The sequence below is a fragment of the Barbus barbus genome (assembly GCF_936440315.1).
Source record: "Barbus barbus genome assembly, chromosome: 32".
Taxonomy (NCBI): Eukaryota; Metazoa; Chordata; class Actinopteri; order Cypriniformes; family Cyprinidae; genus Barbus; species Barbus barbus.
Window position 1 is genome coordinate 4,901,850 of NC_136760.1, and position 12,273 is coordinate 4,914,122.

General features: G+C 38.1%; 1 protein-coding gene across 1 annotated transcript in view; it reads right to left on the bottom strand.

The window, feature by feature from the left end:
* Positions 1–1,770: 1,770 nt before the first annotated feature.
* Positions 1,771–12,273, bottom strand: part of LOC306852059 (sodium channel protein type 4 subunit alpha A-like) — a gene marked incomplete at both ends in the record, with an annotated part of 30,899 nt that continues 20,396 nt past the window's right edge. The window contains 11 exons of the mRNA XM_079388664.1: positions 1,771–3,065; positions 3,771–4,041; positions 4,171–4,275; positions 4,370–4,507; positions 5,232–5,285; positions 5,632–5,910; positions 6,434–6,556; positions 6,659–6,832; positions 6,992–7,146; positions 7,242–7,368; positions 9,812–10,183. Of these exons, the coding sequence (XP_079244790.1) occupies positions 1,771–3,065; positions 3,771–4,041; positions 4,171–4,275; positions 4,370–4,507; positions 5,232–5,285; positions 5,632–5,910; positions 6,434–6,556; positions 6,659–6,832; positions 6,992–7,146; positions 7,242–7,368; positions 9,812–10,183 (3,093 nt within the window). The remainder of the gene's footprint in view (positions 3,066–3,770; positions 4,042–4,170; positions 4,276–4,369; positions 4,508–5,231; positions 5,286–5,631; positions 5,911–6,433; positions 6,557–6,658; positions 6,833–6,991; positions 7,147–7,241; positions 7,369–9,811; positions 10,184–12,273) is intronic.

The window sequence follows — 12,273 nt, forward strand, 5'->3', positions numbered from 1 at the left end:
TTCTGAATCAGCGACTGTATGTATGTTTTGTTATTAGTTTAAGTATTTGCTATTGACTGACTGTTCAAATGCAGAGTTTTCATGTTGTGTGTGTGTGTGAGAGAGAGAGACAGGGTCACATCACAGTGGAGTCAGCTTTTTTAATTGCGGCTTGTGTGCAAATACATAGAAGCATCATCATCACTGTGTCTGTCATGCGACTCTGTTCCCCTCTCGGGCTTGAACTGATGGTAAAACTAAGGACATTATTAACTGTTTTTACTTTTATTTTGAAAGCTGAAGCTTGCAATTATGGAAAGGGGCATTACATTTCCGACGAGTGCTTGTGGTGTTCGGCCAATCACAATGCACTGTGTCAGCTGGCCAATCAGAGCAGACTGCACTTGTCGGAAGGAGGGCATAGAGGACCTACAATATTGTACAGTATTTGAAAAATAATGTTTTTTGAACATTAAAGCATGTCAACATATTCTGTTACACCAAATACACAAAATAATAATCTTTAAAAAAAAGCATCATATGACCCCTTTAAAAAGGTATAGTACAGTCACTGGGGACTACAACTACACAGTATATGTTTTTCATAGTGGCACATTCTGCTCAAAGTGAGTCTGTACACCCCACTGTAAAGTATCAGTTTCTGTTCTACTCGTTCCACCATTCTGCTGTAAACTGGTAATCCATGAACTGAGATTATAAATAGTTCAGTAGACTAAACAGACATGTTAGAGTGATGGTCAGTACCAGCGGTTCTCCTTCCTAATAGTTCTGAGATCTGTGCAGCTAAACATCAGAATTATACTGTGAGTAACATATCAGATTTTATAATAAGTGTTTAACAAGTACTGTAGTGAATTCTTTGATCATTATTGAATTATGAAGTGTGCGGGAGCTATAAATAATGATACATCTTGTAACAAGTATTCAAAAAGATGATTTAGGACACGGTAAAAACTATGATGAACCTATAAAATGGGAGCTTGTTGAAAAAACTGTGCTTTAAACAATCCAAAGAAATATACCATTGTGACCACATACCGTAGTCAAATACAGTAGAATTACTGGGTATTAGCGTGCAGGGGACGAAACAGCTACATTAAAATTGTGATTTCATTTTCACCAGGAAAAATTTTCCTCCATATAGGATTTTTCTTTTCTTTTTTTGCAAAACACACTTTTGCGAACTAGTCCCAGGTTTTTTTTACCAAAAAGGAACTAAACAAGTTGCACAAAGATACTAAATATTACAAATTATTCCCAAAAGGATGAACTTTAAATTCATCACTGCAACAGCGGCAAAATTTCAAAGTGGGTGTGACCACTTTCACTTAAATGGCTGTAACTCTTGAATGGAATGAGATATTTTCACCAAACTTGGCACATTTGTGTATGGGTTCAGTCTGAGGTCATGTGAAAAAATTGCAGCACTTAGCCACTTGGTGGCACTATAACAGGGAAAAAACCCGCAAACATATATATATATACACATATAAGGGCAAAAGAACCTGGCTAAATTATGACAAATATACTGGGACATTTCTAATTGGGATCAAATAAAATGAATCCTAAATGAAACAGGTCTTTACAAAAGTTTAAATAATAAAAAAACAGTACTCCCAAGAAATAGCATTCCAATGCTGTCACACTGTAGCGGTCCTGTGTAATCCTTTAAGCCATCTTGTTTTTGGAGCATACGCTGTTCAGTGTGTGCAGGTGATACTCCATTTTACATCACAAGGATTATCTCAGTCCACAGGCATTGTCCACCAGTTATACTATTGACTCTTTTATTGTTGCATTCTCTGAACTGCAGAGGCCATGCGTCGTGGGTGCAGACTGGAGGATCACCTCACTTGTGAGCTCCACTGGAAGTATGAGTTGTCCCTGTGGTCGAGGGTAGGTTACTGATACTCTGTGCTGTGTGACCGAGATGGTCTTGGGCAGCTGTGCATTAGGTGGCATCGGCCTGGCCTGCAGCTCAAGAGCGAGTTCTGGATTGCTGCCATACAGGGCATCCATTTTCCTTGCAATTAACCCTTCGGTTTCAGGAGGTTCTTCATCATTTTGACTCCTGACTTTCCTCTTTGAACGATGCATGAAGCATGCATACCGTACAGCACGTTTGAGGAGATGTCTACGGTATGTTCGTTGAACCGCAATGGCTGCGCGTTCTTCCTCTTTCCTCCTGAGAGTGGTGGTGATTGGCTCAAAGGAGGCAGATGTGGGATTGTTCATTGTGAACTTGGCTTCAATGCTCTCCTTCATGGCAGCCATCTCAATCGTGTCGCCAAGAACCTCACGGGTTACTGCCAAAAGAATATCCAGACAGTGGATTTTGTCACCGGTTACAATAGGTAGATCCATGGTGATTAGTTTGAGGCGGTTGGGTTTGGCAATTCGTAAAGGCTCCTGCAAGGCATCGACAAAGTCAAACAAGCGACTGTACTCAATGAACTGTGTACCATCAACGTCAAACTTTTCCCATGTCTCATCGAACATCGCAAAGTCATCCTCACAGAGTGGATCTCCACTCTCCTCTTGAGCAACGTTGAAGTTCTCAAGAATGATAGCAATGTACATGTTCACGACCACCAGGAACGACATGATGATGTAACTGCAGAAAAACATGATACCCATGCCAGGATTCCCGCAGTTACCCCGAACGTCTGTACCAGGGTTCTCTATGTCAGGGTCACAGTCTGGAGGGCCGCTGTTCAGAATGGGCAGCAGAAGCCCATCCCAGCCCGCCGAGGTTGTGATCTCAAACAGGCAGATGATGCTGCCGCCAAATGTTTCAAAGTTGAAGATATCGTCGATGCCTGCGTGCTTTTTTACATAGGCAAAGTTAGACATGGCAAAGATGGAGAAGATGAACATAATGAGGAACAGAAGCAGTCCGATGTTGAAGAGGGCAGGAAGTGACATCATCAAGGCAAACAAAAGAGTCCTAATGCCTTTGGCCCCTTTGATGAGACGTAGCACACGGCCGATTCTGGCGAGCCGGATGACACGGAACAAGGTGGGAGACACAAAGTACTTCTCAATGATGTCTGATAACATCAGACCTTGGGAAAGAAGAAATATGGGTTATTATATAGAACTCTTAAGTCCTGAGTCTGAAATTTTCGTATGTGTTTTTCCGTTTTTTTTTTCTTATTCGCTATCCTCTCCTATCAAAATGCTTGTTACGGATGCAAAAACACAGAAAATCGAACCTGATCCAAAAAATTTTATGACGGACGAAAGTTTCGGATGAAAATTTCGGACTCAGTGTGCAATGACCTTTAATATCTAGTTTATCCAAATGAGTAAAAATACACCATAACAAGCTATAATGGCAAAATTATTTTACCATAGTGTATGATTTGTAAACGAATATATTTTGATGTCTGCATCACATAACCAGCTCCATGTCAATGGCTTTTCTGATGTAGTAAACTTGCTGGAACTAAACTCGCACGCAATAGCACTGCATTTGTGACGCAAAGCGCTTGGAACACAAGCCATGATAAAAGCTTAAAAACTTGTAGAATCAATCTTAAAATGGCATGGTTACTTCAGCAAATGCTAGTTTTGTTGTTTTCGGTTAAGTTTAGAGTAGGTTTTTGTGTATGTTGTACATTATTTTCAAACACAATAGAGCATTAGCACCATTTGTGTCACTTACTGGATATTTCACTTTGAATGTGCCACAAAACACACAAGAGGAAACATAAGATAATTTTGCTGATTTTTTAGTTTTCAATGATCCTGGGTTGTTCTACACTTACCTGCTACAGAAAGGATGACCACAACAAAATCAAAGACGTTCCAGCCAATAGTGAAAAAGTAATGTCTGAGCGCAAACATCTTAAGTATGCATTCTCCTGTGAAGATGATGATGAAGAACAAATTGATCTGGTACAGGATATCCTCTTTCTCAGCACTCTGGTCATCTGTCTCTATCATCATGGTCACCATATTGAGGCAGATAAGCACCATAATAAAGATGTCAAAGAACTGTTTTGTTATGAAGTCAAAGACCACACCCTGGATCTCGTTCTGTTAGGAGAACAATGTAGTGGATTAATTTTTAAAAACCTCAAAGGATCTAATGCTGATCTAAAAAGAATTAATAAATAAATTTGTTGAAAGTCAATTAGTTATCAATGTAAGTCGAATGGTTCATACCAATGGCCTAGGGATAGGTTTCGCAGGTTTTTTGGAACCCAACTTTTTCATGGCATTGTAGTACTTTTTTTGCTCCTCTGTCATGAAAATGTCTTTCCCTCCAAAGTGCAGAAGAAACAAATATTAATTATTCTTTCTGGTAAAGAATGATCCAAATGTACAACACAATTTAGAGTTTAGTTTAAAAAGAAATGCTTATCTTGGACTTCTGCTGATTGAAGTTGTCAATGATGACACCAATGAAGAGGTTGAGAGTGAAAAATGAGCCAAAAATGATGAAAATAACAAAATATAGGTACATGTAAAGGTTGATCTCATATGATGGCTGCTCGTCCACCTAACACAGAAAATAATCAATGAATGCCACAATAAAAGTAAGTCACACTAGGCTTTTAAACACTAAACAGAAATAAGTTCAATGATTTAGGAACTGACATTGTTCTTTAAAAATAAGCTGTTGAACAGAAAACTCATTATCCGTTTTATTAATCTTTACCTCCACTACAAAACTCAAATCAATGGCATGACTTTGATGTCAAGACGTTTGGATATGAGAACTAACAAAGTTTGACTTTACTGACTTACAACCTTTGCCACAGGGACCATATTTATACTTTTGGGGAAGAATTACTTCAATTTTTTGTTGATTGATTACACAAAGCTATCAAATGGCATCAAAACACTTACAATATAGTGCTCAAGTTGTATGGACTACTTTAATGGTTCTTGTATAATGCATTTTTTTTATCCCTTTTAACACTATAACCAGCTGTATGAAAATACGATTCTTCTTTTTAATTCTTTAAAATGTTTGTTTCTATCTAAAAACAGCAGCATACAGGTTTAGAAAGACATGAGAGCGAGTATATAATGGTGGAATATTTATTTTACTTATTAATTGGACACCTTTGCATACAATCAGCGAGGACAACATATCAGTAGGTTGTGTTGACTATTTACTGTATTGTGAACTCGCAACATGTGCACATGCATATACTACATTATATCCATTCAACTGCATTGTAGCAGTTGTACAGGTGGAAAGATTGTCATTCACGTACCTCTCGAGAATCCACTGCAGCATACATGATATCCATCCAGCCTTTAAACGTGGCCTGTGTGGAGAGAGGTATTTTCTGAATATCAGCATGTCATATAAAACCCATTTATTCATTATGGATTTGTGCTGAGTGACCTCTGTTTCCTCTGATGCATAAAAAGGAAAGGACATGATAATACAGTTCGCTTACTGTAAATATGCTTAAACTCTGACATTATTATACTCGGTGTCTGCACTAAATTTATCTTTTTATTGATTTTTTTTTGCTTAGTTTAAATAAATGCTTTACTCTTTTGACTTCTAAATTTGCTTGATCTTTTATATCATCATGTTATGACTGTTAACGGTTGCATGTGTACAATATGTAATAGAATAAACTCTACATGTCATAATAAACGTACAATTTGCAGTAGTGAGAGGTAGCCGAGTCCCACATTGTCATAGTTGACCTTCACATTGACCCAGTGCACTTCATTGGTGTGCATCAGGGCCATACAGTCACTCTTGTTGTTGACCACATCCATGGGAAAGCGTTCCCCTGTGGTGGTGTTGATGCAGTGGTAGAACTTTCCAGCAAACAGATTGACTCCCATAATGCTGAAGATGAGCCAGAATATCAGGCACACCAGCAGCACATTGAAAATAGAGGGAATGGCACCAACCAGTGCATTCACTACCACCTGGAATTAGAGACAAATGAGTAATTGGCATTTGTGCAAATACGTATTTTAACTTAACTTTAAAGACATGTCACTCAGAAATGTTAAAAACATACAGTATAAAGTTGATTTTTACATTAGGTAAAATATTCTGTCCTTTGATTTGATTACATAAAAATGGTTCTAAAAATCATTCTAGATTTAAAGGATTTATATTGATAGAATTTGAACCTTTTTAAACTGTTGTGCTTTTCCTAAAGCGTTAAAACACTAAATATGAATTTCTAACTTAAACTGTCAAAATCAGGAAAATGCTGCATTTTTAAAAAGAATCACCTTTCCAATCATTTGGTATTTATGTGGATAAGCGTTCCTCTTCTCAACACTGCTGTCATTACCATAACACCAATCCTTTTATTGACTGCTTGCTAACTTGTGTCAGCAAGTCTAAACAAATAATGCTATTTTCCACTCCAAAAAGTGAACTTCAGCTCTTTATTTGAAGAATCACTCACAAATGTATAAATGAAGAGTAGTTTCTTACCCTCATTCCTTCAAATCTTGACAGGGCTCGAAGGGGTCGAAGAGCCCTAAGTGTTCTGAGAGATTTGATTGCTCCCAGCTCAGAATATCCCAATAAATTGGCTGTTAAACTGACTAGTGACACCTGAATAAAACAGCACGTGGTCAGTACGCACAGACTTTGGCATCTGACATGCATTTGCTTATAAGGGTAAAGCTTTGGCAAACGTCAAAAAGGTAAACTCACATCCACAATGAGGAAGTCTAGCCAGCACCACGCATTAGTGAAGTAAGTCTTGAAACCATATGCCACCCACTTTAGTAACATCTCCACTATGAAAATGTATGTAAAGACTTTATCAGCATACTCCAGGATAATCTTGATCACTCTGCGGCGCTCAATGTTGATATCCTCAAAAGCCTGACAGAATAAAAGTTGATGCATCAGACAAATATGAATGGATTTATATTTTCCCTTTTTCTTACAATGAAATTAAAAAGCGAGATTTAATATCACACAGATGTAATAACGTGACTACATGCAGTTTACTAAGCATTGGCTCGGTATTGACAGACACACCAGTGCTCCGCTACTAAGGAGGATCATAAAGATGATGAAGGATTCAAAGTAGTCATGCTCAACGATAGTGAAGCAGGTTCTTCGAAGGTTCCACCACTTTTTCCCCCATCCTTCTGTGATGTCTACATTCAAACATGTAAATCGCTTAACACAACCTAAGTAAAAAGAGAGAAAAATAAATAAGATATTTCTGGACTTGCAGTGACACCTTGAGCATTAACATTCCTAATGAAGGAAAATACATGCACACCCTCTGTGAAACAGGGCTCTGGCTCTTCAGGCTCTGGTTCTTCTTCCTCTTCAGGCTCAGGCTCAGGTTCTGGAGGCCGGTAGTCTACTGTGCTACAAACTGAAGAGTCGTCATCATTAAGTGTGGCCTGTGCAGAAAAAAGATGCAAAGAAATGAGAGAGAATAAAAAACAAATGTGAGGGGAACAAAACAAAGTATTAAAGTAATGTTCTATGATATTTTGAGACTGAAGAGTCTGAAGTATTGGCACTTGTGATAACTGAATTTCTGGCAATACGCATTAAACAAAAATCATTGATATATATTGATATACATATATAAAATATGATACTTTTTACATGATACCATTTTAAAGTTTATTGTTAAAAAAAAGTATTAACATTCAAATGTATTCAGTTTTAAAACACTGGGTAATAGGGTATAAATGACTTATATATACATTGTACTGGAACAGTAAAGACAAAATTGCTCTGTTGGCTGTGGAGTCAAGACATTTGCAAATATGATTAAAAGATGAAAATGAGACAAAACTACAGAATGTCACATTTTATTATTAGCCATTTCAACACATATGTTTTACCAAATAAAAAGAACAGCAGTTTTAGAGTTCATCCCACTCATTGATGTGAGTATAAGTATTGGGACAGTTGAACATAAGGCAGATATAAAAGATTAAAAGCTATTATTTAGTTGCAGATCCCTTGCGCACAATCACAGCAGTGAGTCTGTGACCCATAGACATCACCAGACTCTTGGTCTCATTCTTTGAAATGCTTTTCCCAGCCTTTAATGCAGCCAATTTCAATTGTTGCTTGTTTTTTGGAGTTTCTGCCTTTACTCTCCTCTTCAGCTGGTGAAATTCATGTTCAATCAGATTTTATTGACTTGGGCAATCTAAGACTTTTCATTTCTTTGCCCTTATAAATTCCTTGACTGAACTGGCAGGGTGTTTTGGGTCATTGTCCTGATGCAATATGAAGCACTTCCCAATGAATCTGGTGGCATTTTCTTGAATATTGGTAGGCAAGATGGTTTTGTACCCTTCCAAGTTCATTCTGCTACTGTCATCATACATTAAGTCATCAGTAAAGTTGAGAGGGCCTGTTCCAGAGGCAGCCATGCATGCCCATGCCATGACACCACCTCCACCATGCTTTACAGATGAGGCTGTATGCTTGGGATCATTGCAGTTCCCTTTTTTTCTCCACATTTTTGATAAAGGTTAGATAAAGGTTCATCTTTGTCTCATCGGTCCATAAACACAGTTCCAAAACTCTTCTGGCTCACCTTTGTGCTTTTTTGCAAACTCTAATCTTGCCTTTCTATTTTTGGTGCTGGTCAGAGGTTTGCATCTTGCTGTGTAGCATCTGTAATTCTGTGTCAAAGTCTCCTGAGGACAGTAGATTGTCAGAGCATCACCCCAGCTTTCTGGAAGTTGTTGGTGATTTTACAGACACGTCTTTTAGGGTTCATTTTCACAGCTTTTATGATTTGTCTGTCATCAACTACAGTTGTTTTCTCAGCTGATCAGGTTGTTGTTAGTTGCTGGTGGTTTCCAAACTCTTGATTTCTCCATGCCCTTTATTTTTGCTAGAGCTCTAACTGACTTCCTCTTTTCTTTTAACATCCAAATTGCTTGCTTTTCTCTCAAAGTCAGCTCCCTCATCTTTATCCTGGTTTGTGTGTGTCATCATCGAAAGCAAGATTCAGAATGCAGAAGTAATGGATATAACTGATACGATACATTCCATGCTTTTAACATCCGAAGAATTAATGCAACAGGACACAGCTGATCACTTAGAAAGACCTGAGAGGCAACTGTTCCAATACTTATGCTCACATCAGATAGAGGGATGAAACTCTAAAAGTGCTGAACTTCTTAGCTGATAAAACATCTATAACACCCAATAATAAAATGTGACATGCTGTAGTTTTGTCTCATATTCATCTTTTAATCATATTTGTAAATGTCTTGACTCCACAGTCAACAGAGCAATTTTGTCTTGTTTTGACTGCTCCAATACTTTTGGAGGGCACTGTATATTTCCCATGAATTAAAAAAAGAAAGTTTGATAAATTAATTTTTATAACAACTTTGCTGAGGGTTGAATGATAGAGCCTGATGAATGCAGTAGATTTATGTAAAAAAAAACAAAAAGAGAATAAAATTATTTACTTATTTATGTTTATTCAGTTATGTTTATAATTTGATGTCACAATTTTAGGAATGTGTTGTTATTTAAATTAGTTTTACTACAATGAATTAGAAATGAACTGAACAGATTATGGCAAAATTATGTTATTTTATTTAACACTAGGGTGGGACAGACCAAAATCACAAATTTAAGGGGGAAATTAAGAAATGTAGTGTTTAAAACTCAATACTTTTCATGGAAACCTTTTTTTATTTTAAAAAGTTTATCTAGCATAACTAATAGCATTTTCTCACCATAGAATACATGGGATTTGTACATCTAATGCTTTCTTTCTTTCTTTTGGTAATGGTACACCACAATACACATCATTCTAGATAATGAGGGAGGCAGAGAGAGGACAGATTGTTGTTTTACCTTTCCATCCTCCTCATCAGTAGATTCATCAGAGTCATCATCCTCTTCAACATCAGACTCACAACGAGCAATAGGTACAGTCAGTGTTGGAGGCAAACAGTTGGTCAAGGCATCTGCCATTTTCCCCTCATCCAGGTGGTTTATAGCACACAGTTCTATGTCTCCTTCCCCTCCTCCTTCATTATTGTCAGGAGGTTTCTTTCCTAGAATCTGGCGCAACATACTGGTGATGAAGGCTTTGAGCCAATCTATACCCCTGGTGATGCGACCAATGGCGATCTGAAGGTTGTTCATCTCACCATCATCATCACCTCCAGACAGGTTATCCCCGCTGAAGGAGCTGAGCAGCAGAGCCAGGAACAGGTTCAGTACCTGAGAAGTACAGGTTAGTATGAGGTTGGCAGGTTGAACATACATAGTATAAGGGGTTCCTCTAGCTTAAGTGGTAAACGTGGCCACTTGCCATGCTGCAAAGTTACCTATAATTTAAGCTACTCTTTTAATAAAAGAGACCAATTAAATATGTCAATGATTTTTTTTATATAAAGAGGAAAACCTAAAATGCTAAGCAGGAACTAAATTAGGCCACTCATTTACTGAAAAACTAATTCACTAGAAAGATTCAGATTTTCCAATGCAACATAATATAGAGAAGAATCTGCGAGGCAGCGGAGAAAGCCTCTAGGTGGCTGTGGATCAAAAGGGGCGACATATGGCTTGGTGTGCTGCTTGGACACAAGTCGGGGTCTGATCATCCCCGGCTGGGTCGCTCAGGTGAGGGTGTCTGATGATCTAAGACCCGAAACACCCTGTGACCCTGGGTTCATTACTGAGAATGTGTCCAAGCTGCACCACTAAGGTGTTTCTTATAACTAGTCACATTTAAAATATACATATCCATCAGCTTGGTGCAAAATTTCAGTGTTTAGAACATGATCTTGGCTAACATCATTCAAGTCTCAATAATAAAAGCTAGTCTCAATCAGCTCCCTTGTTCAGTAGTCAGGGCACTGATCAGGGAGTTGGCCATTTTAGGGGCTGTCTCAGTCGCGGAATCCTTCCAGTGTACTGGTACGTTCGTTCCCTGAAAAATCCCACAATGCACTGCAAAAACCAGGGAGCATCGGTGCTCACTATGCTCCCTTACTGGAAATAACGTCACATTTCTGAAGCGTGAAACATAAACCACACGAGCCAACTCGATAAATATAATGACACACGATAGAAGATTTGAAAAGACAAACCTTTTTTTCAACATAATTAATCTATTTCAACACAAACACATACCGCTAGACAGGTAATGAACACATTTATTTATCATTTAAAATTTAAATTCGGCTGAAAAGTTGTAAGAACATGTAAGTGTTTAAAGAGAATAAAAAATAATATCAAAAAGAGATCGGTCCTGTCTGTTGTCTTTTAATTTAAGCGGTGAAGTTCTACTATGTTGTCCTTTGAAGTTATACATAGTCATGTCACTGGAATTCGAGTGATCACTGTCCCAACATGCAGTGAGTCAGGGAACTTACCAGTGACCGAATTTGTGTACACGATCTACTTATTCACGAACTCGGGAGCTAGGGAGCTGATTGAGACGCACCCCTAGTCTCACAAATAATTGGTTCCCATGTTATACATAGCCAGTGTCAGGTTTAGGTAAGATCTGTCGTAATGAAGTTTCAATAAAAATGATGTTGTCTTGAAGCATGGCGCAGGGATGCTATCTTTAGGATCTAAGCACACTAGACATAGCACATAGTTATAGAAGCCATGGTTGGCCTCATTTATCTCAGGCACAGGCTGAGAAATATAGAAAAGAGAATAAATAAGAGCACAAGAGGGGATAAGACAGGTAGCAAAAGGCAAAATATAGGTGGTTCATAGTGTAGATTGGTTCATATGACCATACAAATGTTTAATAGCCACATTTAAAAAACACTCAATATTTCAATCGTGTATTATTTTGAGGAAACCAGGCACAATCCAAGAAAAAGTTGTAGGCCATAATTTCATGAGAATTAAAAGGGATCGTTCATCCAAAAATGAAAATTCTCTCATTACTCACACTCATGTCGCTCCAAACCCGTAAGACCTCCGTTCATCTTCGGAAACACAAAATTAAGATATTTTTGATGAAATCCGAGAGATCTCTCACCCTCCCATAGACAGCAAGGTTACTACCATGATCGAGATCCAGAAACGTAGCAAAGACATCGGTAAAATAGTCCATGTGGCATTAGGGGTTCAACTGTAATTTTACGAAGCTACGAGAATACTTTTTGTGCACAAAGAAAACACAAATAATGACTTTATTCAACAATTCTTCTCTTCCTCATCCTGTCTGCAACAGTGCATCGCCATTGTGGAGAGAGTATCACGACACATGCACTTGCTTCTGCTTACGTTAACACACACATGCGTTGTTTACATGAAGGGAAGTAAGCGCATGCCTTGCGATACTC